The 26,972-nt window shown below is 51.5% G+C and overlaps 1 protein-coding gene across 24 annotated transcripts in view; it reads right to left on the reverse strand.

The window, feature by feature from the left end:
• The window catches only part of EPB41 (erythrocyte membrane protein band 4.1), a 204,173-nt gene extending 180,990 nt beyond the window's left edge, over positions 1 to 23,183 (reverse strand). For 14 of the 24 annotated variants that reach the window (XM_073793222.1, XM_073793218.1, XM_073793168.1 and 11 more), the window contains exon 1: positions 22,796 to 22,951. Coding sequence is in view for 1 of the 24 variants with exons in the window: in XM_073793231.1 (XP_073649332.1) it covers positions 22,796 to 23,168 (373 nt within the window). In the remaining 23 variants the exon portion in view is untranslated. Of the gene's footprint in view, positions 1 to 2,529; positions 2,684 to 22,795 lie in introns of those variants that run through there. The other 10 variants (XR_012326438.1, XM_073793256.1, XM_073793264.1 and 7 more) reach the window with 4 other exon arrangements.
• Positions 23,184 to 26,972: the final 3,789 nt, after the last annotated feature.

Below are 26,972 nucleotides of genomic sequence, written 5' to 3' on the forward strand. Positions count from 1 at the left end.
CTAAAATGTAAAACTTTCTTCTATTAGTTTAGTCTATTTGTTGACAGCCAGAGTTTCCAAGTGTTAAACCTGTCAACTGGTAGAGTTCTTAGCTCTGAGTAGAATGGAAGCCTAAGCGGTTTTCTTAATCTACCATCAGCCATCATCTACCACTAAGGGCTACACACATTGATGGGGCACTTAGGACCTAAATCCTTTTAACAAACACCAGTTAAAGTTCAACTGGCTGGGGCTTCCCTGGTGGCGCAGTGGTTGAGAGTCCACCTGCCGATGCAGGGGACACGGGTTCGTGCCCCGGTCCGGGAAGATCCCACATGCCGCGGAGCGGCTGGGCCCGTGAGCCGTGGCCGCTGAGCCTGCGCGTCCAGAGCCTGTGCTCCGCAACGGGAGAGGCCACAACAGTGAGGGGCCCGCGTACCGCAAAATAAAAAAAATTCAACTGGCTGGCCATATTAATGAAGCTCAAAGAAAACTCAGAACAAAACAAAAAATTCCATCAAGTTCCTTTCACATAGGGAAATTTTCCCCACACTTCAAATTACTAATATGGGACATTTTTAAGAGAACTCAAAACTATCAGAAGGAATATATATGACAAGTGTAGATGGAACCTCATGGCCAAAGGTACAGAGATAGGAAAGCATGGGTTATTACTGAGCAGTTCTTTTTGGTTGGAAAATACAAGTAATAAAGAGAATAAAGGTAGAAAGGTAGATTGGGACCACATTGTGCAAGGACTTACCTAAAAGATATTTGGTTATAAAACACTGGTATAAATGTTGGAAGAATTTCAGTGAGGCCTAAAGATCAAAATCATTTATTTGTAAGCCTGAATTCAATTATACAAGGAAAAAAGTGTAGTTTTGTTACTAGAAGAAAGAGGAATCAGAAGGTTAGCATGCTGCTGCAGGTAAGTTCACTTTTAATAGTGGCAAAGATATACCGCACTTCGGTTTCCCCAGGGATATGAATAACACCTATCTTTACCTTAATTATAACCTTCCTGTAGAAGGCAGTCTGAATTAGCACCTTGATACCAAGGCGATCTGATGTTCAGGCATTATATCAACTTTTTTTAATCTGTCATTTATTGAGTGCTTACTGTGTGTCATATATTCTGCTATGTACTCCATATGGATTATATTAATAACACCCCAAGAAACTACTTTATAAAACCAAAATTGGTCGGCTGGCAAAGAACTTATTGTTTCCAACTTACAGAAAAGGAAAATGAAGAGTACATCAAGTTTCCACAAAAAGTAAGAGTTAATGCTACACAAAATTGAGATGATAAGAATTATATAAAGATATTTATAATATATATAGCATGTATATAAATATATTTGATTTAAACGGTAAAAAATACTGCCGAGACTGAGATATAGAAAACAATAATGAGCAACAGCACTGGGTACAGTATATATCCTCAAGAGAGTATAAATTCACTATAATAATATCCAAGACAGAGACATAACCATTTCTTGCAACCTTCCCTAAAAACAGAAAGAACAGAATAGCAGCTGTGAAATCACCCAGACTACTAAAAAAAGCTCGGCATCTCTTTAAAAAAAAAACTAACTCCTAATCAGCAATACATGCCAAAAAACGACAAGTCTCCACAGACTAGGCATTTATGGTTGGGTACAGTTTGAGAAACAACAGGATGACAGTCGCTATCATGTGGCCAGAAACCTATCCGTCAGCAATTTGTTTCACGTGAGATCACTTTCTCTCTCAAGAGAATGCCCGTTTCTGGGAAGAAAAAACCTCTTTTGGCAAACCCCCACCAGGACTAACAGCCTGGGGATGCATCTCGGAGGGCGAGTCTAGATCCAGCCTCTCCACAGGTAAAGGCAGCCCAGCAAGCAGGAGGAAATACGTCCAAGCCGACAGATGCGCGAACTGAAAAAGGAGGTCACGACGCTGAGAGAATCGATTTAACCCTTTGGTCCCTGGGACCCGGGAAGACTCAGCGGGAGAGCATAGAGCCCTCGGGTTTGGGGAATTTTTCTTAATGATGTGGGTGTCTATGGCGGGAAGGCCTTAAAGTCCTTGCAGGGCTCCCTCCACCCCTCACATTGTGCCTGACTTCTCCAGACCGCCCAGCTACCTCTTCACCGAGAAACCTCTCTGCGGCTGCACCCCACACCTTCGCCGCCCGAAACCTGCAACTCGCCCCCATCTGGTTTCCTTCCAGGGCTCCTGCCCACTGTACAATGACTGACAGACCAGACGGTACCGATTTCCCCTCGTCAAAAATGCACCCTGAGCCTAACTTTTAAACGCTCCCCCAGCGCCACCCCCGCCTCTTTCCCCTCAGGCCGGCCGCGTCCCCGGCTCCAGCCCCTCGGCCACCGGCGTGCCGAGGGCGTGCGGAGGCCGTGGAGCGCGCGCCCCCGGCCCGGGCCTGCGGGGGGCTGGAGACAAAGAGGCTTCGGCGCCGCCGCGGCCTCCAGGACCGTCCCCTCGGGGACAGCTCCGAGCCCCCCACCCCAGCTCCGCTCGCGCGCCGCCGCCACCTAGCCTCACCGCTGGCTCCGGGGCCCGGGCTCCCGTGCCCGCCTCTGCAGCCGCCAGACGAACAATGGCAGAAGGAGGCGCCGGCGTCCGAGGCTCGGCCCTCTGCGGCTCGCTGGCCCGCGGGCTGCTGGCGGGCGGACTGACTGACTGACTAACCCACCGGCGGAGGGAGGGAGCGAGCGAGTGAGGGAGCGAGCAGGCGGCCCCGGCGCGCGCCCTCCCGCCTTCACTCAGCAAAGCGAGGCCCGCCCGGCCCTTAGCCAGCCCGCCCCGCGCGCCCTCCCCCTCTATTCGCCACAACATTGTAGTAAATTTCTATTGGGTGGCGCCGCAGGGAAGTAGTGGGCCGGGCCCGCGGCCCGCCAGCCCATTGGCTGAGGCCAAGTTCTGGCTCCTCTCATTTCCCCCCTCCCCTAGGCCGGTAAGTAGCAGGGAGGGGAAGGAAAAAGAGGGGAAAAGGCTAGGGGGCTGGCCGCGTGTGCGCAGGCGCAGGTCGAACCCGCTCTAGAGTCCGTGCTTTCCCGACCCCTGAGGTACCCACGTGGGGAACGTAGCCAGTACCCTGGACGAAGGTGACGCCCTTTCCCACCCCACCCACCCCAAGGAGGGCCAGGTAAGGGTCTGAGATTTGGAAGTTGCTCCCAAGCTACCCACGCTGACTGTCCCCCAAATGGACCTAGTGACCTTGGGTAAGTCATTCAGCTTTTCTGGGCCTCAGTTTCCCCATCTACTAACTTGACGTCTCTAGGCGCCATTCCAACACTGACATTCGATGAGACTTCACCTCTCCGGGCAGCTGTGTAAGGCCTGAAATGGATGCTGAGTGTTGTGGCCACGCCAAGATTTCAGCTGTCTTCTGCATTTACGGGTCTCCTAATTCTGCCCTGGCTGCCTCAAAATCATGAAAACTTAGCTTCGGAAGTCTGGTCTCCAGCTGAACTTAGGGTTGCTCTGACAATTGCCTGATGTGCTGTTATTTCCTTTCATTAGTTTCAGAGGCCCCTTGGACCTTCACACTCCCTGCCAGGCTGGTGTCTGAACAGGCGAGCAGAAAGAAGGCTCTGTTTTAAGCATGGTCCCTATAAGGTAAGATAATTCTGGTATTCCCATTTTCCAGATGAAGAAACCCAAGCAGAGAGGCTTAGACCTGCCACGATAAGAAGCCAGGCAATCTGACATCGGAGCCTGTATATGACAGCTAGACCATCTCCTCGTATCTAATCACAGCCCCCTCACAACTCAGCTCAGCCTCTAGAAACAGACTACCTGAGTTCAATTCTGTCTCCCTAATTGTTTGCCCTACTCTGTGCTTGTTTCCGACCCATAAAAGGGGATAATAACAATTCCTACCTCATAAGAGTTATTGTAAAAATTAAATGAGTTAAAATAGGTAAAGGGCTGGGACTTCCCTAGTGGCGCAGTGGTTAAGAATCTGCCTGGGGCTTCCCTGGTGGCACAGTGGTTGAGAGTCCGCCTGCTGATGCAGGGGACACGGGTTCGTGCCCCGGTCCGGGAAGATCCCACATGCCACGGAGCGGCTGGGCCCGTGAGCCATGGCCGCTGAACCTGCGCGTCCAGAGCCTGTGCTCCGCAACGGGAGAGGCCACAACAGTGAGAGGCCCGCATACCGCAAAAAAAAGAATCTGCCTGGCAATGCAGGGGACACGGGTTCGAGCCCTGGTCCAGGAAGATTCCCACATGCCGTGGAGCAACTAAGCCCGTGTGCCACAACTACTGAGCCTGCTCTCTAGAGCCCATGAGCCACAACTACTGAGCCCATGAGCCACAACTACTGAAGCCTGCATACCTAGAGCCCGTGCTCCGCAACAAGAGAAGCCACCGCAATGAGAAACCCGCACACCACAATGAAGAGCAGCCCCTGCGCGCCACAACTAGAGAAAAGCCCACGGCAGCAACGAAGACCCAATGCAGCCAAAAATTAATTAATTAATTAAAACTATATATATATGTAAAGGGCTTAGAACAGTGCCTAGCTCACAGTAAGATCTACCTAAGTGTTAATTACTACTGCTATCTGGAGACTAAAATATGGACTGAGAGGTGTGGGGCTCGCTGACATCATAATATATTTGGTAAGCACTCAATTGCCTGCACCGAGCTGAGCACATTACATGGTTATCTGTTTGAAACATCATAAGAGACCCTTGAGGACCGCCTGACTACCCTATCTAAGACAGCCTCCACTTACACACCCTTGCCCTGCTTTAATTTTGTTTCATGGCACTTCTACCTGACTTTCTACTACATATTTACTTATTTGTCCCTCTCAATAAATTGCTGCAGTTTAGACTCACTAGACTGCAAGCTCCAGGAGGGCAGGGACTTTGTCCTCTTGCTCATCTCCCAAAACAGTGCACACTCAATAAGTATTTGCTGAACGAGTGAATGAGTTATCCCCATGTTATATATAAGGAAGCTGAGGCTTAGTTAGGTCAGGTGACTTGGCCCAGGTCATTCTGTGTACTAGGGGTGAAGCATCTGTTCTTGAATATTCTGGTCCCCTGCCTCAGGTCCTCAGGTTCGGGAGCTCTAGCTCTACCACCTCTGTGCCTCAGAGGCTTCCTTCACCTATCAGACCTGGAAATCTGGTGCCATGAAGGATAAATCCTGAAGATCAATCACAAGACAGCTCCCCACTACCATCTCTGTGTTATCCAGCAAATACAGGTTCATGAAAACCAAGATTCTCTATGCCATGAAGTGCTAGGCAGTGACACACTGTACTTAAAGAGGCTTCATTGGAGTGTGTAGTATTTAATAATCATCACCCTGAAAAAAAAAGTGGGGATCTTAGGCTAGCAGAAAACAGCCAGACATAAGGCAGATGTAAACCACTCAAATGCAGAGTGCCGTGCAACACCGCACCAGAACTGTTGACACAGGCTTTAGAATCTTAAAGGTTTCAAATCCAGTCCTGGCTTTTCATTCTTAGCCTGGAGATGAAAGGGCTTTGTAAACTGTAAAGTACTCTCCACACATGAGGGACTTTTGTTATTAGTTAGGTACACACCATCACCTGTTAGGCTAAGTGCCAGATGCTTGAGTGTAGCAGGGCCCAACACATAGTAGGGGGTGAGAGGAAAAGTAATGCCCAACCCAAAGGCAGAGAAACTACCCTTACTCCTGTGCCCATCTGCCCTCTCAGAAGAGGCCTCTACAGACCAGACATCCGGTCCCAGCTCACCCTGCAGAGACTGCCATTGAGTACAGGGTAAAGGTCCCAAGCACCTTCTCTGAAGCTAATTTCCTAGGAAGAAACTCAGCTCCCTCCCTGCCTGCTGCTCCATGCTCACATCAGGGTGAGGGCTGTGCCATGCATGCTCCAAGCCCCAGGATGGGGTCTCTAGGGGCCATCTCTATCCCGCCTGCCAGCTGAGCCCACCTCTGCCTCCCCCACCACCCCTCCTTTTCCTTCCTAGGGAATACAGGCCCTGCAAGCTGCCTCTCAGACCCTGGAGCGGTCAAGGGCACTAAGGGAAAAAAAGAAAAAAGACAACATGAAAGGGTCCTAATCCTTCCCCATTGCAAACTGAGCTCCAGCAAAAAGCAAACACCAGCTGCACAGAAGAGGGTGAAATTAGATGGTGAAATTAGGTGGTGACCAGGGGGGAAGGCCAGGGAGAGTAGATGGGGCCTCCAATGACCTGGAAAAGATGAGATTGGAAGAAAGCGGGGGTGGGGTGGGGGAACAGTTGGAGTCTGAACCATTCCCAAATCTGGGACGTGGGCAGATTAGGGACACAGCTGGCCTGAAGCCCCAGTGGTAGGACTCATGGAAAACATTTGTCGGTTGTGGGGAGTGGCAAGAGATGAAGAGGGCTTTGAAAACCTGGGCCCAACAGCAGTGTTCTGAACAGTCACTACTGAATAAAAACCAATCCTGGTACCAAAAGTACATGAAGAGTAGAGCTTTCCGGGCTTCCCTGGTGGTGCAGTGGTTGAGAGTCCGCCTGCCGATGCAGGGGACACGGGTTCGTGCCCTGGTCCGGGAGGATCCCACATGCTGCAGAGCAGCTAGGTTCGTGAGCCATGGCCGCTGGGCCTGCGCGTCCAGAGCCTGTGCTCCGCAACGGGAGAGGCCACAACAGTGAGAGGCCCGCGTACGGCAAAAAAAAAGGGGTAGAGCTTTCTATCCGGCCCATGGTAATAAAATTGCAGTCATTTTAGACCTTTTAAACACAAATGATAAATCAAACAAGCTATAACAAGGTGGAAAAATTGCTGTTATACAGTGGTATACCTTTCTAGGGGATTATTTTCAGTAGTAGTGCTTGCATTATTCACAGAAAATATAGTTAAGAAAAAAAATTTTAATCAGCATAAAGCCATCAATCAGAAATAACTACCATCAACATTTTGGTGGGAGATTTCCCTTCTAGTACCTCTCCTAACAGATATACTTTTTTTTTTTCTTTTTTTTTTTTGCGGTATGCGGGCCTCTCGCTGTTGTGGCCTATCCCATTGTGGAGCACAGGCTCCAGACGCGCAGGCTCAGCGGCCATGGCTCACGGGCCCAGCCGCTCAACGGCATGTGGGATCTTCCCGGACCAGGGCACAAACCCATGTCCCCTGCATCGGCAGGCGGACTCTCAACCACTGCGCCACCAGGGAAGCCCCCAGATGTACATTTTTGTTTATATATATTAAGTCATATGAAATTGCTGATTTTATAGGTTAAAATGGTCAAGTATCAGCAATTGCATATGGTTCAGCCTAATGCTTTTTTAAATTTTAGATCATATTGTTTCAGAACCAACTTTTTTCTCCTAACAATATATTATGACACCCACAGTGCCCTCAAGTGGATGTACCATAATTTAATTAAACCTAAATGTTATTAGACATTTAGGTTATTTCCCATTTTTCTCTCTTTTTATTTCTTTTTTCTTTTTCTTTCCCTTTTTTCCCCCCATTTTTCTCTCTTATATACTTGACAAATATCTTTTTATCTAAATCATACCCATGATTATTTTTTAGAACACACTGACTGCAGCATATATTTTTTAATTATAACCTACACAGCTGCCTGTGCTGGTCATTTTTTGAGATAAAAGCAAAAGAAATCAGCAAATGCAATGAAAGACAATACCATGAATGAATACTCTTTCACATTTGAAAACACAAGAGCATGTTTTGATGTCTTTGATAGAATGCACTTTGCTTACAAAAATTGCATTAAGCTCTGTTTTAAAGAGTTCCCTGTGCACAGTAAAAGCAAAAACAGCTAAGTATGATTAAAATCCATATATTGGCGTTGGCAAGTTACATCCTTTCTGCTGTGAAGACACTCCAAGAAACAAGGGACAGAAGGGAAGGAAGTCAAAATTGTAAAATAGGACCCAGTGGACCGTTTAGTAAGGTATTCCTTTAGGCCTCTAGATTCACAAAATGTTAGAACTGGATAGGCCCTTAGAGATCATCAAGCCCAAGCTGATTTTAAACATATTGGGAAATGGGCCCAGAAACTGGAAGAGACTTGCCTGAGGTCACATAGCACAGGGGCGGCAGAGCCCAAACTTGAACCCAAGTTTTCTGACCCCTACTCCAGATTCTGCTCACTGCCTTCTTCTAAGTGCAGCTACATTTCTCGTCCAAAGCTGGAGGCCAAGCTAAATTGTACAGCCACATAACCTAGGACTGTCTGAGCCGGAAGGGACCTTAGAGATAATTTATTATTAAAAATAATGACCAGGCTTCCCTGGTGGCGCAGTGGTTGAGAGTCCGCCTGCCGATGCAGTGGACGCGGGTTCGTGTCCCGGTCCGCGTGGATCCCGCATGCCGTGGAGCGGCTGGGCCCATGAGCCATGGCCGCTGGGCCTACGCATCCAGAGCCTGTGCTCCACAACGGGAGAGGCCACAACGGTGAGAGGCCCGCGTACCACAAAAAAATTAAAAATTTTAAAAAAATAATGACCACTACATTTATTAGATATTTACTATGTGCCAGTCACATACTTTATATGCATTAATGCACTTAGCTGCATAGCAACCCTGCAAAGTGTTATTAGCCTCAATTGCAGTTGAAGAAACTACAGTCTAGAGACATTAGGTGATTTGCCCAATGTCACACAGTTTAAATGAAGTCCATCTGCTACCACTGTCCTCTGCTCCACACTGCTTTCATATCACTCTCAGGAAAGCACTTTGGAAATGAGATGAAGGAGCAACATCAACATCTGTCCCAAGACCCCAGGGAAAGGCTGTTGTGGCTGCTTCTGATTGGAGCCCTGGGCCATTCAAGGAGGGACCCAAGAATCTGACCTCCCATGACCCTCCCCAACCCCCTTCTCTCACCAGCTGGGGTATGCCTAATGTCCCTGATCCAGCCAAGCCTCCAGCTCACTCAAGCTTAACCCACTAATTCTCTATCCCCCAGGCAGGCAACCCTCTAGGCCCAGAGGGTTTCCCAAGAAACATGGGAACAGGCTCAGTGCCACCAGCTAGCTGAGCCCCTTCTAAACCTGCTAAAGTCAGCCTGGCCCAACCCTCCCCTGGGAGAGGGCAGAGAAGGAGCTATGGGGAAGCAGGAGGAGACTGGGTACCCAGAAATGGCCAGGTTTGGCTTGCCCTAAGATCCTCCAAATCTGCTGTGGCAGGACAGTTCCTGAGCTGTCTGTCTAGCATTTAGCTAGTCTCCATTTCTAAGCCTTCCAGTGACTGGGAGTTTTTCCACGGGGAAGAAAGAGAGAAATGACTACAAATAAGTCCAGCCTCAGCTCTGCAATAAGTTCACTGTGTGACTGTGGGCAAGTCACTTACCCTCTCTCTTAGCTCGGTCTGCCTTAACAAAATGCCATAGACTGGGTGGCTTAAGCAACAGAAACTTATATTCTCCCAGTTCTGGAGGCTGGAAGTCCAAGATCAGGGTGACACCCTGGTCAGATTCTGGTAAGAGCTCTCTTCCTGGCTTGCAGACAGCCACCTTTTCTCATGTCCTCACATGGCAAAGAGAGGGGGAGCTCGCTGGTATCCCTTCTCATAAGGACACTAATCCCATCATGAGGGCCCCTCCCTCGTGACCTCATCTAATCCTGATCACCTCCCAAAGGCCCCATCTCCAAATACCATCACATTGGGATTAAGGCTTCAATGTGAATTTTGGGCAGGACGCAAATTTTCATCCATTACACCCTCCCTGGGCTCCCATTTCCACACCAATCAAATAGAGGTACCCACCCAGGATATCACCCAGGGTAGCAAGAAGGATCAATTACGTGGGAGGTGCAAAGGGTTCTTCAGATTACAAGCGCACACCTGTGCTAAGTATGATTTTTATTGTTTATTTTTATTCTGCTATCAACCAAGCAGAAAAAAATCCTCAATCCCAAGGCAAAAGACTCCCTGGAACTGAGGACATGCTGGTCCCCCCTTTCTTCATCCAGCAGACATTACTGAGCACCTCCTGTGCGTAGGCACTGGGGATCACGGGATGAATGAGATGAGACGAGTAGCACCAAGAACAAACACCCTCATCATCGTCCCATATTTGGGTGATGGCAAGAAGAGATAAAAGGATTGCGGGCTTTTAAGGTAAGCAGACCGAGGTTCAAATCAAAGCTCCACCGCTGAGATGCTATGTGAGTTCAGGCGAGTCACTACTCCTCTATTCCTTATCTATAAAATGGGGATGACATCTGCAAGCCATTGTACCAAGTACTCTTTATGCAACACGTCACTGAACCTTTACAACAGCCCCTTGAACACGGTATGACTCTAATTCCCATTGTACAGATGAGGAAACAGAATCTCAGAGAAGTGAAAAAGTTACCCAAGATCACCCAGCTAGTAAGAGTCAGAGTTAGGATTCAAACCCACATCTGCCTGGCTTTATTGCTAGTACCACCTTACAGTTTACAGATGGCCTGCATTCCTGTAATGGTCATTATAATAATACCAGCGTGAAGAGCACTCTCTATGTGCCTAGATCCTTTACCTGTGTTCCCTTATTTAGTTGTCACAACAACCCTATAGAGTGGGTACTATTTTAACCCCCTTCTTTAGCTTTGGGAACTGAAGTCAGAGAGGTGAAGCAATTTGCCCAATGTCACACAGCTAAGAAGGGGTATAGTGGGGAAACCAAGTGTGTCTGACTCCAGAGCCCTATCCTTGCCCACTACACTAACCTGCCTCTCTTCCCTGGTGAAGCCAAGCAGGTGTCTATCTCTTTATCTCTGTTTGACAAATGAGAAAGCTGAGGCCCAGCAAAAGGTACTGATGTGCCTACGGGGACCCAACAACTCAGCAGCTAAGCAGGGACTTGAACCCAGGCTCCTGAGTCTTAAACATAGGGTTATTTCCTCCACGCATAATACCTGAATCCTGGGCACCAGAAAATGGCCCTGTGAGCTGGACCTTTGGGAACTATACCTCCCCCAGAGGCATGGGGACCCCCCTCTAAACCAGGCTAGGCATGGAGAGCCAAGCATGTGCAGGAGAAGAAAGTCTGCAGAATACTGCCTGGGGAAGACAGCGATTGAGCTGGTATGCAGGTGCCCCTAGCTTTGGGCACCTCTGTCTTGGTCTTCCTAAGCCATGGACCCATAGCTGGGAAGGGGTTAGTTATAGAGGAAGCCACTCCAGGCCTGGGCCCCTGCTGGCTAGCACAGCTCTTTGCTGTGATTTCTGCTGAAAAACAAAAAGCTCAATCCTCTGGGCCTAAGTGCTAATTACCAATAATGACATAATAACTATGTGGGCCCAACAGCCAAAGAGTCCCAACTAGAAATTCTGCATAGCTCAGACTCAGGAACAAAAGATTTGGGCACTCCAGCTGAAATGATGCCCTGGCAGAAAATGTCAGAAGCTAAAGGGCTTCAGGGTTGACCCAACCAAGGTATTATCTGGCAGATGGAGATGATGACCACTCATACAATTATTTATTGAGAATCTATTGTGTGTGTGTGTGTGTGTGTGTGTGTGTGTGCTCAGAATAGTGCTACACCCAGAGAGGAGAGGCTTCATTTATTCACTAATTCACTCCACAAATATTTACTGAGCACCTACTATGAACCACACACTCTTCTAGGTACAAGGGATACAACATTGAACAAGACAGACAAATATTACCATCGTCACTGAGCTTATATTCCAGTGGGGGGAGTCAAACAATGAGCAAATATTCTATAAAATATTGTATGTCAAAAAGTGATAAGTGCTGTGGAGAAAAATAAGCCAGGAGGGAGGATAGGGAGTGTTGGTGTTGTAGTGCCACACTGTTAAATAGAGTAGTCAGGAAAGGCCTTACTGAGCAGGTGACATGTAAACAAAAAAAATTAAGGAGATGAGAGAACAAGTCGTGGAAGGATCTGGGGGTAGAGTGTTCCAGGTTGAAGGACCAGCAAGTGCAAAGGCCCTGGGGTGGAAGTGTGGTTGGTGGATTCAAGGACTTGCTGCCTGAGATCATACCTCTAGTCATTAACAGAGCTGGGAGAGACAAGGCATCAGACAGACTGATCACCCACTGCGTACCTGAACTCTCTTGCATCTTAGGACAATTCTGGAGGTTAGGATTATACTCACTTTTCTCACCACTTTACAGTTGAAGGAATGAGACCCACAGAAGAGAAGTAATGATCCCACATCACACATCTAGAATAGGCAGGTCTGCTTGCCTCCAGCTTTCTCCAGCCTCCCTGCTCCTCTTCTCTATGCCCTGTCTGTGCAAATCCTAAATACGTATGTGTTGAGTGAATGAATGAACAGATGAATCCTGCACATTCTCAAGCCCTGCCTTCTCCGTGAACTGCTTCCCAACTGGCCTTGGCTGATTTCTTCTTGCCTCTGCTAATCTAAGAATAACAACAAAAATTCCAGTGTGCCAGCTACGGATGGAGTACTCTACCTGAATTATCTAATTTAGCCCTTAAGTACCTATGAGAAGGTGCTAATATTTTTCCCGTTTTGTAACTGAGAAAACTAAAGTTCACTGAGGTAAAACAACTTGCTAGAGGTCCCACGGCTGGTCAGTGATGAAACTGCGACTCAAACTGAGCTCTGTTGGCCCTTCTTTTAGTCCTGTAATGTTAGGAGAAACCTCTGACATCAATCCATCCCCTTCCTTTTAGAAAACAGAAAACAGGCTCAGAGAGGTCAGGAAGAGCTGGGTGAGGGCCGCAGCCCTCCAGCCCCCAGTCTGGTGGTCCTTCTACTCTTCCACATTTGGGGCTGTGGACCAGGTTTGCCCTTCTAGGCCTATTTCACGGCCTCTGCAAAAGTCTTAGTGTCGTCTTAGCTGCCTGAGGGCAGTTCCAGGGAACTCAGAGTCCACCTCTGTCCCCTCAGCCCTCAACTGTCTCCACAGTAAAATCAGCTGAGGCCTGGGTAACCAAGACCCTTCTGACTCTGCTTTTCAAAGTACTGGCAGTGGCATTTGATCAGAGGAGGCTGCGGAAGGGAAACTCTGGCCTCATGTGGCTCCTGGAAGAGAGACCATGCAGGCTTGGTGCCAGGAGGGCAGAGATGGGCAAGGGGCAGAGGCCAAAATCAGGCCAAGGGTGAGGATAGAGTGTTCTAGCCAACTAGGAAGGGGGAGGTGGGGGAGAGGGGGCAAAAGATGCTGAGCCTCTGGCTTTAAAACCAGTTTATTGGGTGTCATCAGTTCAATAAGAAACTGTATCAAATACTCCAGGTTCCTAGACTGGGAAGAGGTAGGGCAGAAGAAGGTTCTCAGAGGCAGCAGTTGTAACAGCAGTCACAGTTGCTACCTACCACTGAGGCCTCAGAGTGCTGAACCCTGGCCTAAGTGCTTTATCTGCATTATGGCCAATCCTCACAGGAAAATCAGCCCCATTCTACAGCAGAGGAAACTGAGGCTCAGGGAGGTGAAATGATAGCCAGCGTCAAAACCATTCACAGGATAGTGCAAAAAGGGTCCGGAGACCTAGGTTCCTGCTGCATGACCTTCTGCCATCAGCCACCTGCTCTGATCTGAGGTTCCTGCATCTGTGCCAAAAGGGACTTGGTCACCAGCCTTTGCTATAAAATCCAAGAGGCTCAGGGATCCAGTTCTGCCCAGACTGTGGGGCCTCCCACAGATACGGGACATCACTCTGCTGCTGGCTTTGGCCTCTAGCCCAGGAGGGGCCTCTAGGGTGGGGAGCTGGGGAGAGCCCTGCCCTCAAGGCTGAGCGTCCTTGGGCCTGAGGCCAAGGGGGGGCCAGGGGTAGGAGGGAGCAAGCTCGGCAGTGGGCCAGGACCCCTCTGGAGATTGGGCTTGTTTCTTAATCCTTTCCTTCCTTTGTTGGCCAGCGCTCACTGTCAGGAGAGGCAGGGGAAGCAGTGGGTGGGACCAGAGAGACCGAGGAGTCCAAAGCATGATGATTTAGGTAGAGCTGCTTTTGATGGGTGCACGTTACATTCAGACGCTGTACAAGGCCATTCATGGGGATTACCTCATTGAAGCCTCCACCCTTCCCTGTGAGGAAGGCTGCTGTCCCCATTTTACTGAGGTGGAAACTGAGGTTCAGAGAGGGCAAATGACCGAAGGCCACACAACGTATAAGTGGCAGAGCCAGCAGGGAACCCAGGTTGTTAACTCCTGAGAGAGGCAGCCACTGGGTGTGACTAGAGTGGGGGTAAGAAGGGACAAGGAGGGAAGGAGGGGGGATGGGAGAGGAGGAGGGTGGAAAGGGCCCTGGCAGTCTCTATGAGGGGATCAGGCAGTTATGAAGATGCAGGAAGGAGAGAGTAGCAAGCGATCATCTCCACAGTGACCATCTCCAAAGCCCTGCGTGATCTAGGTCTGCTTCCCTGTCCATCCTCACCTCCCATCACCACCTACCTCTCCCTTTTTGCTCCAGCCATACCAAACTACGTACTTAGGACCCAAGCACATCGTGTAGGTTCAAGCCTTCACACACGCTCTTGCCTGTGCCTAGAAATCTGTTCCCTCCACTGCCCACCTAGAGAGCTGTTATCCATCCTTCAAGTCCCAGCTTAGCTATCTCTTCCCCTGAGGCCTAGAGTTAGGCACCTGCTGGGCTGGGCTCGCTCTGAAGTGCTTCATGCTTCCTGAAGAGTAAGAACCCCCTCTGAGTCATCTTTGTGCCCCCAGAACCTAGTACACAGTCCATGCTCAATAGATGTATGGCGTCTATACTTGTATTTTATCACTGAACCTTTGAGGAAGGCAAAACAGGTTTTCTTGTCCTCTCTCTCAAGGCGCGGACAACAGGGCAAGAGAGGGAGTGACGTCCAGGGGCCACACAGACATTCAGTGACACTGGCAGGGCTAGAACCCAAGGCTTGTCTGCACCTCACAGCCCCTGTCCAGCCTCCACCCCAAAGAGCTCTCTTCCCTGCTAGACCTACCAGGTTCACCACAAGGGACCCCCAAGGCAGAAGTAGGGGGCATGGGCCCTAGGGAAACTGAGGCAGAAGGTGGCAAGGAGCAGACAAGTGGCTTTTACCCCCTGACCCGGCTGTGTCCCTCAGCCAGAGACCCCAGCAGGCCCCATCACCCCCAGACCTAAGACCTCACTCTCACCCCTTCCCCCTCCTGCCTGCCCACTGCAGTTTAGCTCGCCCTGCTGGCTCTGCCTCCTGGACAGAGCTCACAACCCCCCGCTGCTCCCCATTCTGCGGCTCAGTCCCAGGCCCCATGCCTCAGCATCACTCACCTGGAGGGTTGCCCCTGCCCCTTCCCTCCTGTCTGTGCTCCGCACAGGTGATCCTTCCGAAATACAAGCCTGGCCACGCCATTCCCCTGCTTCACACCCAATGGTCCCCCATGGCCTCTGGGCCAAGTCCCCTAACTCCCCTGAGCCTGTCTCTCCAGCCGCATCCCCCCAAGTGCAGGTCACGGCTCAGTACCTTGGCAAAGCAGTTTTTCCACTAGGAATGCCCTTTCTCCTGGCCTTTGCCTGAGGAGATGTTCACAGTTCACACCTTAGTGCTTCAATCAAAGGTGGAGTTGATAGTTTCTGTGTCCTCCTCCCCAACCAGACTCTGAGCTCCCAGGCAAGGAGGCAGTTGGGGGCAGAGGTGACACAGATTCACCTCTGTGCCCCATGCCCAACACAGGGCCTGGCACAGAGTGGGTATGAATGAAAGCAGATGGCTAGGAAAGGGAGGTACATTCCTACTTCCAAGAGGCCTCCTCCCTCCCTATATGCAGGTGACTTTCAGAACCTGTTAGATTGGTTACTACCTGCCTGCCCCCAGCGGGTTCCTCCCAGGCCTGGTCTCCACTGTCTCAAGAGGGATATCTTTGTAATCCCAAAATAATACTCATAATTATAACTATAATAACAATAATTACTATCATTGAGTACTCACCATGTGCCTTATGTGCATTATCTAATCCTCATAAGAACTCTTAAGAGGTAGGTAGTTTCTTTTTCTATCCCCATTTTACAGATACGCAAACTAAGTCTCTACGAGGTTAAATGTCTTGCCCAAGGTCACACAACTAGTAAGAGATAGATGCAGGATTCAAAGCCAGGTCTGTCTGACTCTCAACAACTACGCTGGCAGGCCTTCTCCTGCTTTCTGTTCTCTCCTTTCTTGAAAACTCTTGGAGCACCAGGCTGGGTGGGGGTACTGTGCATGTGTGTGTGTGTGTGTGTGTGTGTGTGTGTGCGCGCGCATGTGCGTGTGCGTGTGTGCGCCATGTGTGTGTGTGCGCGCACGTGCACATATGTGAGTGTGTGTGTGTGTGTGTGTGTGTATCTATATATTCAGCAAACAGCCCAGCAGCCCCCACCAGTACTGTGCTGGGCAATGGAGATGGACAGAGAAGACCCAGACCCAGCCTCTGCCTCCTTTGGGGAAGTAAGAGGGTTTCACACTAATAATTGCGGCCTTAGGGTGAGCAGATTTGGGTCTGAGCCCCAGCTCCACCCCTAAATAACTATGTGACTCTGGGTAACTCACTTGATTTACTCTGCACCAATTCCCTCATCCCTAAAGTTGAGGCCATAATGCCTACCTCATAGGGTCACTGGGAGGACTAGATGAGATAATGTGTCTAAAATAACGTATACCAACCAGCCCAGCATATGAAAAATATCCAATAAGTGGCAATAGTACATATGATGACTAGAGAGGCTCAGGATCCCTCGGCCAAGGTGGGATGCAATTCTCCAGGGCCCTCCCTGGAGCCTCCTCAGCCAGGGCCAAATAGTAATAGTGATGATGATTCCTACTCCACCCATTCGCTCACTGAATAATCCTTCAAGGGAAGTATGCTTTATTAACCCTATTTTACAGGTGAGGTAACTGAGGACCAGAGAAGGTGGTTTACTGAACCAAGTCACACAGCAAAAAATGGCAGAGCTGGGACCTCCACTCAGCTACTTCCACACTGGGCAGAAGCCAGCCCTTATCCCTGGGCCCTGGCCAGCCTGCTGGGGAGTCTGGGGTTCCTGACTCCTAGAGTCTAGTTCCACCCAGGTGGGAAGTTAAAAGTAGGAGAAAGGAGCCAAAAAGAGGAACACTTTACTTAGTCCTCTCCCAGAATGAGCCCAGGCCTGGGAGAAAACCAACAGCTACCAAGCAGGGCCCTGTGCCCCGCACTTCTCACTGGCTCCTTCCCACGCCCGAGTGGGGCAAGTGCTATGATATGCATGTCGCAGATGAGGTCTCCAAGACTCAGAGAGGTTAGTGACTTATCCAAGATCACACAGCTAGGAAAGTGGCAGTCCTAGGAGGCAGAGTCCCTCCCCATCCCTCCCTCCTTCAGCCCCAGACCTCCCCAGCCGACCCACCCTTCTGATGAAATCCAGAGGCTCTGCCACTCCTTCCCCAGGCCTAAGCGGAGGCCCTGAGTCTTGCTGCCTAGGCCCCTCTCTCTGCTGACTGATGCCTCCTTGGTACTTGATCCCACACTCAGTTCAGAGGACCCAGAGCTCACTTAACAGAGACCTGGCCCCCAAGGAATGCACAATCTTGGGAGCAAAGAGGGGACTCATGCTCACTGAGCCCCTATAAGGCTGGGCACTTCATATGCATTAGCCATTTAATCCAATACACAGCACAATGACGGGTGCACAGTGATGCTGAATTAATATTTTCTTTCGTTCAGAAATATTCATTGCGTACCTACTGTGAGCCACTCTAATCTTGGTGCTGGGATACAGCAGTGCACAGGTGAACAAACATCCCGGCCCTCGTGGGGCTTACGAGAATAAAAGAATAAACATACTTGTGTCAGGTAGGTGTTAATATTCCCACTTTACAGATGCAAAACGGAGATGCAAAGAGCCACCCATCAGTGGCTAAAACCAGATGCAAAAATCACTGCATCAGTGTGTCAGGAGTCTGGAAAGAAGTCAGCTGGTTGTGATAGGATCCTAACTTCAGAGTTAGGATCTTCCCTCAGCTCTTCCTCCCCCACCCCAGGCCTCCCTTTACACCTCCCAGTGGCCTCAGAGCCACAGGACGCGCGTTAGAATACAGCCCATTGGCAGTTACTTAGCCAAACCAGTACTCACCCAGAAGCAGCCATGGGATCACGCAGCCATTGGGGGAGAAGCCGTGGAGTCATCGCCGCAGTGGCACATGGAAGCAAAGGACAGCAGTGAGATACAAGCACAGCCAACAAACAAGCCTTTGGGGCCCCTCTTTGGCCTGAGCCTGGGCCCGGGGGAAACCCTGCCCTTCCCTCTGCCTCCGGGGCTCTTTGGGGCAGATACCGTCTTAGTCAGCAGTCTGATAATCTGATAATCTACCCTGAGCTCATCGGGTCTCCATGGGCCCAGCCCACTGGAGGCAGCAGGATCCCTGCGGACAAACATTAGCTGAGTACCTACTGTGTACCAGGTGTTGGTCCCTGCCCTCATGGAACCTACAGTCAGTGAGGAAGCAATCTTATAAATAATAACTGAATTACAACTGTGATGAGTGCTTCAAGGAGGAGACTTGAGAACTTGGGGTCATACCCTGGCTCTACCATGTACTAGCTTGGTGACCTTGGGCCTATTTCTTGACTTCTCTGTGTCTCAGATTTTCATCTGTAAAATGCAGAAAGTATTAGTACCCACCTCCAGGGTTGTTGTGAAGATTAAGTAAGTTAATATATGTAAAACATTTTGAACAATGCTTGGCACACAGTAACACAGCAAACTTCATAAATGTTAGCTACTGTTATCACAGGGAGCTGTAAGCATGGGTTTCAGAGAGATCTGGTGTGGGTCAGGCCACCATCTACCTGAGAAGGCAGAGACTAAAGGAGACAATGAGAGGTGAAGCTCTGAGCCCAGTGCCTGGTGTATGGTAACAAATTACTCAATAAATAGTGGTGACATTCTTAGGGTTGCTCTCCAGTGCATCACCCCAGGGTGAAGCATCTCAGCAGCGTTGCTGTCAGAAATGCTCCCTCCCCACAAACACACACCCAGAAGTGCAGCTTTGGACTGAAAAATAACCAGCACCCACATTCTCACCTGATTCCACAAATGCCGCATCTCCTTTGACCTTCACAATGACCCCGGAAGTGGACAAAGGCAAAATTATTACTATTCCCATTTTACAGATGAGGACAGTGAGGTGAAGAGACTCCTCTCTGTGTGTTCTTGGCCGCTCACTTCACGTCTCCAAGACTAGTTAAGTGGTCAAGCCAGGATTCCAACTGGCATCTGCCTGGATGTTGTTCTCCAGGTCTTCCCATCCATTTTGCCCTTCAGTCTCTGCCATACTAGCTGTCCAGCCCCAGACAAGCCTTTGAACCTCTCCAACCTCAGTCCCTTCATCTAAAATAGTTGCTGTCAAACAGCCAGCCCAGGATCCAAGCTGTTCCTGACCCAGATTCTCCCTCCGCAGGCTCAGCCACTTCTACCCAACCCCTCCTCTAACCCTTGACCCCATCACCAAACTCAGCCACTCACCCACAGGCCAAGGAATGTCTGTACTCAACTACTCTAAACCCATGCTTTACAGACGGAGAAACTGAGGTCCAAATTGGCCACATACCCAGGGTTGCCTTTCAGTGCCCAGCTCTTGCACTGAGCATAGGCAGGTGGGGCTGGCCCTCTGGAGAAACTCCCTGTGAGGCCCTGACCCCCAAGTTGCTCCTTCTGCTTCTTTCCCCCCTTACTGGAACCAGTGGGCACCCACAGAGCCTGTCCCCCACCTCCCCAGCCTGAACATCCCAGAGCTCTGAGCTCACCCAGCAGGGGTCAGGCAGGTTCTGCAGGTAAGGGCTAAGCAATGTGGGCACCTCAGTACCTACGGGTGGAGTCTCCCCCTTTTAGCCGAGTCTGGGCTTTGGAGGCAGACAGACCTGGCTTAGAATCCTAGCCCAGCCACTTCCTAGCTGTGTGACTTTGGTCAAGTCAATTCACTCCCTGAACTCCTGTGAAATAGGGATAATACCTATTCCCTCACGAGGATGTAAGAATTATGAGGAATACGTAATGTTGCATATTAAAGGCTTGGCACAGAGCGCCATGCACTCTGTAAGTGCTCGAGCCGCTGCAGTTCCAACTGTGATTCGAGAACACAGGCCAAGAACAGGACTTGGGGGCCCATCACACTCAAACTTGCCCTTGCCCCATTCTCTCCCCCTCCCCTCACGTGGGGTGAGGGTAGTCCCAAACCAGGTCCCGGAGGCTGTAGTAACAGGCGCCGGAAGATCCTTAGAGACTCTAGGCTCATCTGGCCTTCTCATTTCCCAGAAAGAGAAACTGAGACCCAGGGAGAAAAGTGACTGCCCACAGACTATCAGGGAGTGGAATCCTGCCCCATTAATATAAATCTTAGGCCCCGGGGAAATTCTGAATGCCCCATCCCCCGGGGACTATCATAAAGGTCCACTCTGCAAATCCCCAACAAATCTCAGGCCACCATGACCTCTATGGTGAGTCTTTCATGGGTATCCTATTCAGCTCTTTGGCCAGCTGACCCATATATGTCACACAGTAGGTGCTCAGGAAAGGCTTAGGGAATAACCACATGAAATTACTCTTTGGTTCCACAGCTCTGCTCAGGCTCCCCCTCCAGAGGTCTCTTCTTGCATCTCCCTTCCTCACTTCCACCACAGCCCGCTTCTGTCTCAGGTCCTATCAGCTGTACCCAACTCCAGCCAGCAGAGCTCTGCGCCTCCAGAGGCCTGTACTGTATCAGCATCTTCCCAGCCAGGCTGGGAGGTTCCTGCCCAGCAGAGTCAGCCAGGCTCCCTGCCAGGGTCCACTCTGCAAAGGGGGTGCTGGCCTTGCCCTGCTAGGGGCCCCACCCCCACTGGCCTAGGGAGTGGGGCAGCCTGGGAGCTTCTATTGGCCCCTGGGGCCTTCAGGAGGGAGGCCAGCCTGGTCTAGGCAGTTCAGGGATGGGCTGAGCAGGAAACACATGCGTGTCACCCACACACCCAGGCACTCCTCCTGCATCCCACATTGCTAGGAACTGGCAGGCTCTGCCTGTCTCTCCTATATACCCAGAGGAAACCTCAGGGCTTCCTCACTCTATTCCCTTCTTAAAACACCCCTGTTGGCCTGTTCCCAGAACAGTTACCATTCTGGTCACCGCACATGCTTTGCCTCATTTGATTCTGCTAATGCCTGTAAGATCTGGATTATTGACTAAGGAGGAACCTGGGGCTCAGAGAGGTGAAGTGATTCATGCAAGGTCACATAGCAAGGAAGTGGCAGGACCAGGATTCAAACCCAGTTCTGCTGCATGTAAAGCCTACAGGGTACCAGAAGTCCCCTCCTGTCCCTCCTCTCTGCTCCCTACAGCTTCTGGATGCCCTTCTTCCCAAAACTTCCACCCCCTCTGCAAAGTCTCTCCTCCCCCATTCCTAGTCAGAATTAACAATTACCACCTCATAGCTGCTATTAACACCTTGTTTACATGCACCCGACAGCAGCAGGTACACCTTGTTTACATGCACCGGACAGCAGCCAGTATGGGAGTTATTTCTGAGGTGTCTGTCTCTCTGACACTCAGGAGGGACCTGAAAGCAGGGAGTGATCCCAGTAAGTGCTCCTTAGACCTGAGAGTCTGTCACTTCTATCTCCACCCTCCCCCGCCCCCCATGCAAAAGTCCTCTGGCCTCCTCCTGTTGATCGCCTGCCCACGCCAGTCCCCAGGCCTGTAACTGGGGTGAAGTTGGGAGCATGCAGTAACATCAGGGGCTCTGTGCCAGTGCTCTGGCCCCTCCCCGGCCCCACTCTCTTCCCTTCAGTAGCTGAGCAGCTAGCCTGACCTGACACCAGGCAGTTCTCACACGGACTCCCAGCTTCCCTAAGCCCAAGCCCAGGTCAGGCTCTCCCCAAGCCTCCTCCTGGAGAAAATGACTCCAGAAGCAGAGAGGGGTCTGCCTTCAGCCCTAATCCGGGAACTTAAGGGTGTCACATTCAGCCACTCCCTCCCAGAAGAAGCTGTGGGCCTCGGAGTAACCTCCCCCAGTCCCATGGGGTAGTCCTCCCCTCCCGCCTTCTGGGGCAAGCTAGGGCTGAGGTCGATCTGGACAAGTCCCGGCCCTCAATTTGTTGGAGGGGAGAAGTCCTATCCTACCCCCAAAGAGGTGGGGTCTCTCTTTCGGGGTAGGATAGGAAAGTGTAGGCGAGGGCAGAAAACTCTCAGAGAAAGACAGAGGACAGGGACAGGGAGAGACTGGGCCACACAGAGGAGATAAGAGACACAGGGAACCGCGGGCAAGCAGGAACCAGAGCACGACAGAGAGACTCGGCCGACTGGAGACAGAGAGAAGTCTCCTAGACCAAGCCTGGAAGGGAGCGTGTGCGTACAGGGCGGCGACCGGAGAGCCACCCTGGCGGGCAGAGCCTGCGCCCCAGCTCACGGGTCCCTCAGTCCGGAAACTCAAAGTCAGTTACGTAAGGGCCGGAGGGGCCCTGGGCCCGGGTGCCCCCTCCCGCTGCACGCCGCCAGCCCGCCCGCTCCGCCGGCGCTGCAGCTGGCCCGGCAGGAGCACTCGGGGCCCGACAGGGCGGGGTTGGGGGGAGGGCTGGGCTGCAGCACTCCTTAGAGACACGCCCGCCGGCACCTAACCCGGGACCCCCGACCCAGACAAGCCCGGGACCGGCTGGGACCGCCAGCGCCAAGAGTCCATCTCCGGACGCGAGCTCTCGGACCCGCTTCCCGTCGCCCCTGCCCCTCCCCGCACTCCGAACTTCGAGACGCCCAGGCCCCTCTGGACCCCCAGTTCGGAACTTGGAACCCGGGACCCCTAGAGCCCCCGATCCCGACCCCTAGGACCAGATCTCTCCCCACCCGCGGGACGGCCCGGGCCCTAGGGAGTGGGTCCATCCGTCTCTCACCCCGTCCCTCCCGGGGTCGGCCCCAGGCGGTCCGGGCTCACCTGGGCCGGATGGGGCGGAAACCTGGCTGGGCCGGGCCGGGCCGCGTTCTCGCCCTCCGCCACTCTTGCCCTTTAAGAGGTTCCTGCCACTTTGCCCCGCCGGGGGCCTCCACCTGCACTGACAGGGCAACTCCGGCTTGAGGCCCCGCCCCCGACCCGGGGCGCCTTCTGATTGGTGCAGGCAACTGCCAGTCAGCGGGGCGGCGTGGGGGAAAGAGCCAGGCACTGTGAGCGTCGCAACCGGGAAGGGGCGGGGGCTGCAGGTGCGGCCTGACCGGACGCCTAGCTCTGGGCGGCAGGGTGCTGACCCTTTGGGTCTGGGGAGGGTCGGGCAGAGAGCTGCTGGATTGGCTGGTGTGGTGTCTGACGTCATATGGCGAAAGTATGGTGCAATTTGCCACGTGGTGCTACCCTTAAGGCTGGAAGGGAGATAGGGAGTTTGTCATAAGGGACTTAGGAAAGTGACCCTGGCGAGGACCCCTTGGTGGCCTGTCCCACCTGTGTGACCTCGAGCGAGTCACTTCTCTGAATCTGAATTTCCTCAACTATAAATCTTACAATGTTTTCCTGAGAATTAGCGATATATGTTAAGTGTCAAGGGCAGGTCTGTCACACAGTTGGTGGCGTTCAGTAAATGTGGGTTCTCCCTTCATCCCCATCTTGCCACTCTTCTCAGAGACTTTCCCCCTCCTGATTGTCCATCCCATCAGCGCTGGAAGGGGCTTACATAGTCACTGGTCCAAGTCCCCTCCCCTCTTTACCTCATTTCAGACCTGTTCTCACATACTTCCAATGACAGGAAGCTCACCACCTACCAGTCAGGCCGCCTTCATTTTAAAAACGTCCTGAGACTTCAAAAGCTCTGCCTAAAATGAAGGCCAGCTCTGCCCTTGAGGAGTCCTGCCCACAGAGAACAAACCTAATCCCTCTTCCCTGCTGAGGAATCAAAGAATCATAAAATCATAGGATATTTCAGGTTGGAGAGCCATGGAGAGCTAATCACTTCTGGGGGCAAATGGAGCATACTGAAGCTCACTGAGGACTAGTGACTTCCTATGACTTCAGTGGTCTTCCTATTAGATGGACTCTGGAATCAGACTGCCTTAGTCTCAGAACCCAACACTGCTACTTACAAGCTGTGCTGTTAAATGAAATAATCCATGTAAAGTACAAAGAACAGTGCCAGTCTCAGGGTAAGCATCCAAAAAGTGTCAGCCTTTATTATGATTATTGATGTTAACGTTATATCAAAGTTATAAATTCATGGTTTGCTCCCCCAAATTCACTGAAGCCTCCTCTGAGCCAAGTCTTGTTTTAGTTTTCAGGGCCCTGGTCCCCGCCTTCAAGAGGCTCACAGTCTAGCAGAGAAGGGTCTGAGCCCCTAGATCTAGGGGATGCTTTCTGATAAAGGTGCACAGGCTCCAATGCACCACAGAATCTCTAGTTCCTTTAACCAGAAATCTGGACACTTGAGACCCTTTCAGTCCTTCGCCCAGGGGACCCCACAGGGAAAGCTGACACACACACAGGTTCCCAAGCCTACTGAGGCACCTTTCACTCGTCCACATTCTCACCTGCCCACCAGGTGATATTGCCCAGTGTTACGAGTTTGGGATTTGGAGGCAATCGAGTCTAGGCTCTTCATCTTACCAGCTTCGTACCTCTGGGCAAATCACTTTCCCTCCGGATTAATAAGAGCCCCAACTTCATATAGAACTGTTTCGAAAATTAAATGAGAGTATGTGAAAATACATAAGCAAATACCCGGTAATGGATCCAATGTTAGTTTTTAATTGCTCCCACATGTGTTCATTCACCTGGGAGAAAGCAGGCTGTGAATGCCTAGATTTAGCCTCGGCAAAAGGGGTTTCCTCCCCCTACACCCCCCTCTTCTCCGCTCCTCAATCGAAGGAGCCGGGCGAGGAGAATCCCGCAGCGGCCCGGACTAGGCTATTCTAAGTAGCTGCCGCAGGCCCCGCCCCCTCCCGGATTGGGGCTGGCACTTGGCTCCTCCTCTGCTAGGCAGGAGCTGCTTGGGGGTGACTCAGCAACGCCAGCGCCTGCCCTGGCCTGATAACTGTGTGGGCCTGGGAATGCGTGTGTGGTGGGGGAGGCCTCTGTGTTTCCGAGTTCGTGCGCGGGACGTCTACGTGGGAGTGTGCTTGTGATCTTGACCTTGTGTGTGTCTCTCATCTCTGTGTATTGGGGGCGGGGTGCATTTATGGGTGTGCCAGTGTGCCCTTGTTGGTGAGTTTGCACGGAGGGTGTGACTCTGTGTTTGTCTCTCTCTGTGTACTATAAACTGGGCCCCCACCCCCACCCCGGCCCCACCTCCCACCAGGCCCTGGGGCCCTAGAGAAGTCTGCCCTGCCCAGGGCCCTCTCTGCCTAGACAGCCTGGGTTTCTTGCTGAGGTGACCTGTGCACTTGTGTGGGGGGTGGGATGGCTGGGTGCTGTCACCGCCTGGACTCCTGGCCCCCTGCCCCACCGCCCCTGCCTGTGAAGTCTCCACCTCCCTCCCCTGACTCAGGGAGTAATTTGTTCCCTGAGATGATCCCTGTGGGGGAGGCCTCCAGAGGAGGCGATCACTATTATTTTATGTGCATTCTCTCATTTGATCCCATTGAATCCTTACAGCCAAAAGTGTTCTAAAGAGGGTCTGAGAGCAGAAGCGACAGCCAAGGTCACACAGCTCGTATCCCCAGACTGAGCACCGAGTTTGCCTGGGGCCTGTGGGGGACTGATAAGCTTGGGGGAAGGAACCTGTTTGTGTCTCCCCCTCCTCCTGCGTTGCCTGGGCCTCCAGCCAACTCCCTATCCTGCCAGAGCCTGGGCTCTGCCACCAGCCCTGATTGGGTTTTGAGTTGGATGATAATGAGGCCAGGGTATGGGGCAGGGCCAATATGGGAGCGTCTGTTCCTTCAACAAAACTTAACTGAACACATTATTCAGAACTGACCAGTACCCAGTCTAACTGGGGAAGGGTGTCACAAGACCAGGCCACAAGGAATGATGGAGACAGAGTGGAAAGCTCAGGCCTGAGGCAGGGGATGTGGCTGGAATCTGCTGCAGGTTTGAATCCTGACTCCACCATTCACAGGGTGGGTGTGTGACCTGGCCAGTCATATTTCTCTCCTAGCCTGTCTCCTCAACAGTCAAATGAGGTAACGCACTCATCCTGCCATTACCTCACTTTCCTGACTCCAGGACATCATGACTCTAGGGTATTAGACGGGGTTGCCATTTGTAAACTGAAAGTTGCTCTCCATACATAGTGGATGTTCCTGTTGTGATTCACGGCCTCCTGTGATGAAGGCCCTAAAGCAACTGTATACCCAGAGCCCAGAAAAGAAAAAGGATCCCATCTGAGGGATTAGGGAAGATTGCCTGGAAAAGGTGACCTTCCAGCTAGACTTTTAAGGATGAATTTTCTATATGGAAATGGAAGAGGACATTCCAGGGGGAGGGACAGCCTGCACAAAGGCCTGGAAGTCAAATAGTGAAGGTGTACTTTGGGAACAGAAAATGGTCTGGTATATTTGGAGCACAGAGTGAATTGTGCGACCACATAGTGGAAGGCCTTGAATGCCAGGTTAAGACCAGGGCAGGTGGGACTTTCTTGGTGGTCCAGTGGCTAAGACTTTGTGCTCCCAATGCAGGGGGCCTGGGTTCGATCCCTGGTCGGTGAACTAAGATCCTGCATGCCACAACTAAGACCCGGCGCAGCCAAATAAATAAATAAATATTTGTTTTAATAAAAGAGCAGGGCAGGTGGTGGGGGAGAGGGCAGATACTGACATTTGGGGATCAGCCAGGGAGGCTTTGAGGTAGAGACAGCCATGTGCTGGCTGGGGTGTGGCAGTCACTTGGGGGACATCTGAGGTGAAGAGAGAGAGAACTGGTGAGAAGTGGTTCAAGGAACCCTCCCCAGGAGGATCCATTTGAAGCCTGGGGAAGATCCCCAGGATGACATCAAGGTGGGCAAGACGCTGCAGAGCCCCCTCCAAGGGAGAGATGGGGATTGGTAGGGATGGAGAAAAAGCCGAGTCAGATGCCCCAGTCCAGGGAGGGATGCATGTGTGGGCACAGAGGGTGCCCACCAATAAACACCGAAGGTCTCTGAAGGCCCTGCTGCCCAGCTTTGCTAGTGTGGGGAGGGGGCCAATCCCGCCAGGAG

Source organism: Tursiops truncatus, chromosome 1, assembly GCF_011762595.2.
Source record: "Tursiops truncatus isolate mTurTru1 chromosome 1, mTurTru1.mat.Y, whole genome shotgun sequence".
Lineage (NCBI taxonomy): Eukaryota > Metazoa > Chordata > Mammalia > Artiodactyla > Delphinidae > Tursiops > Tursiops truncatus.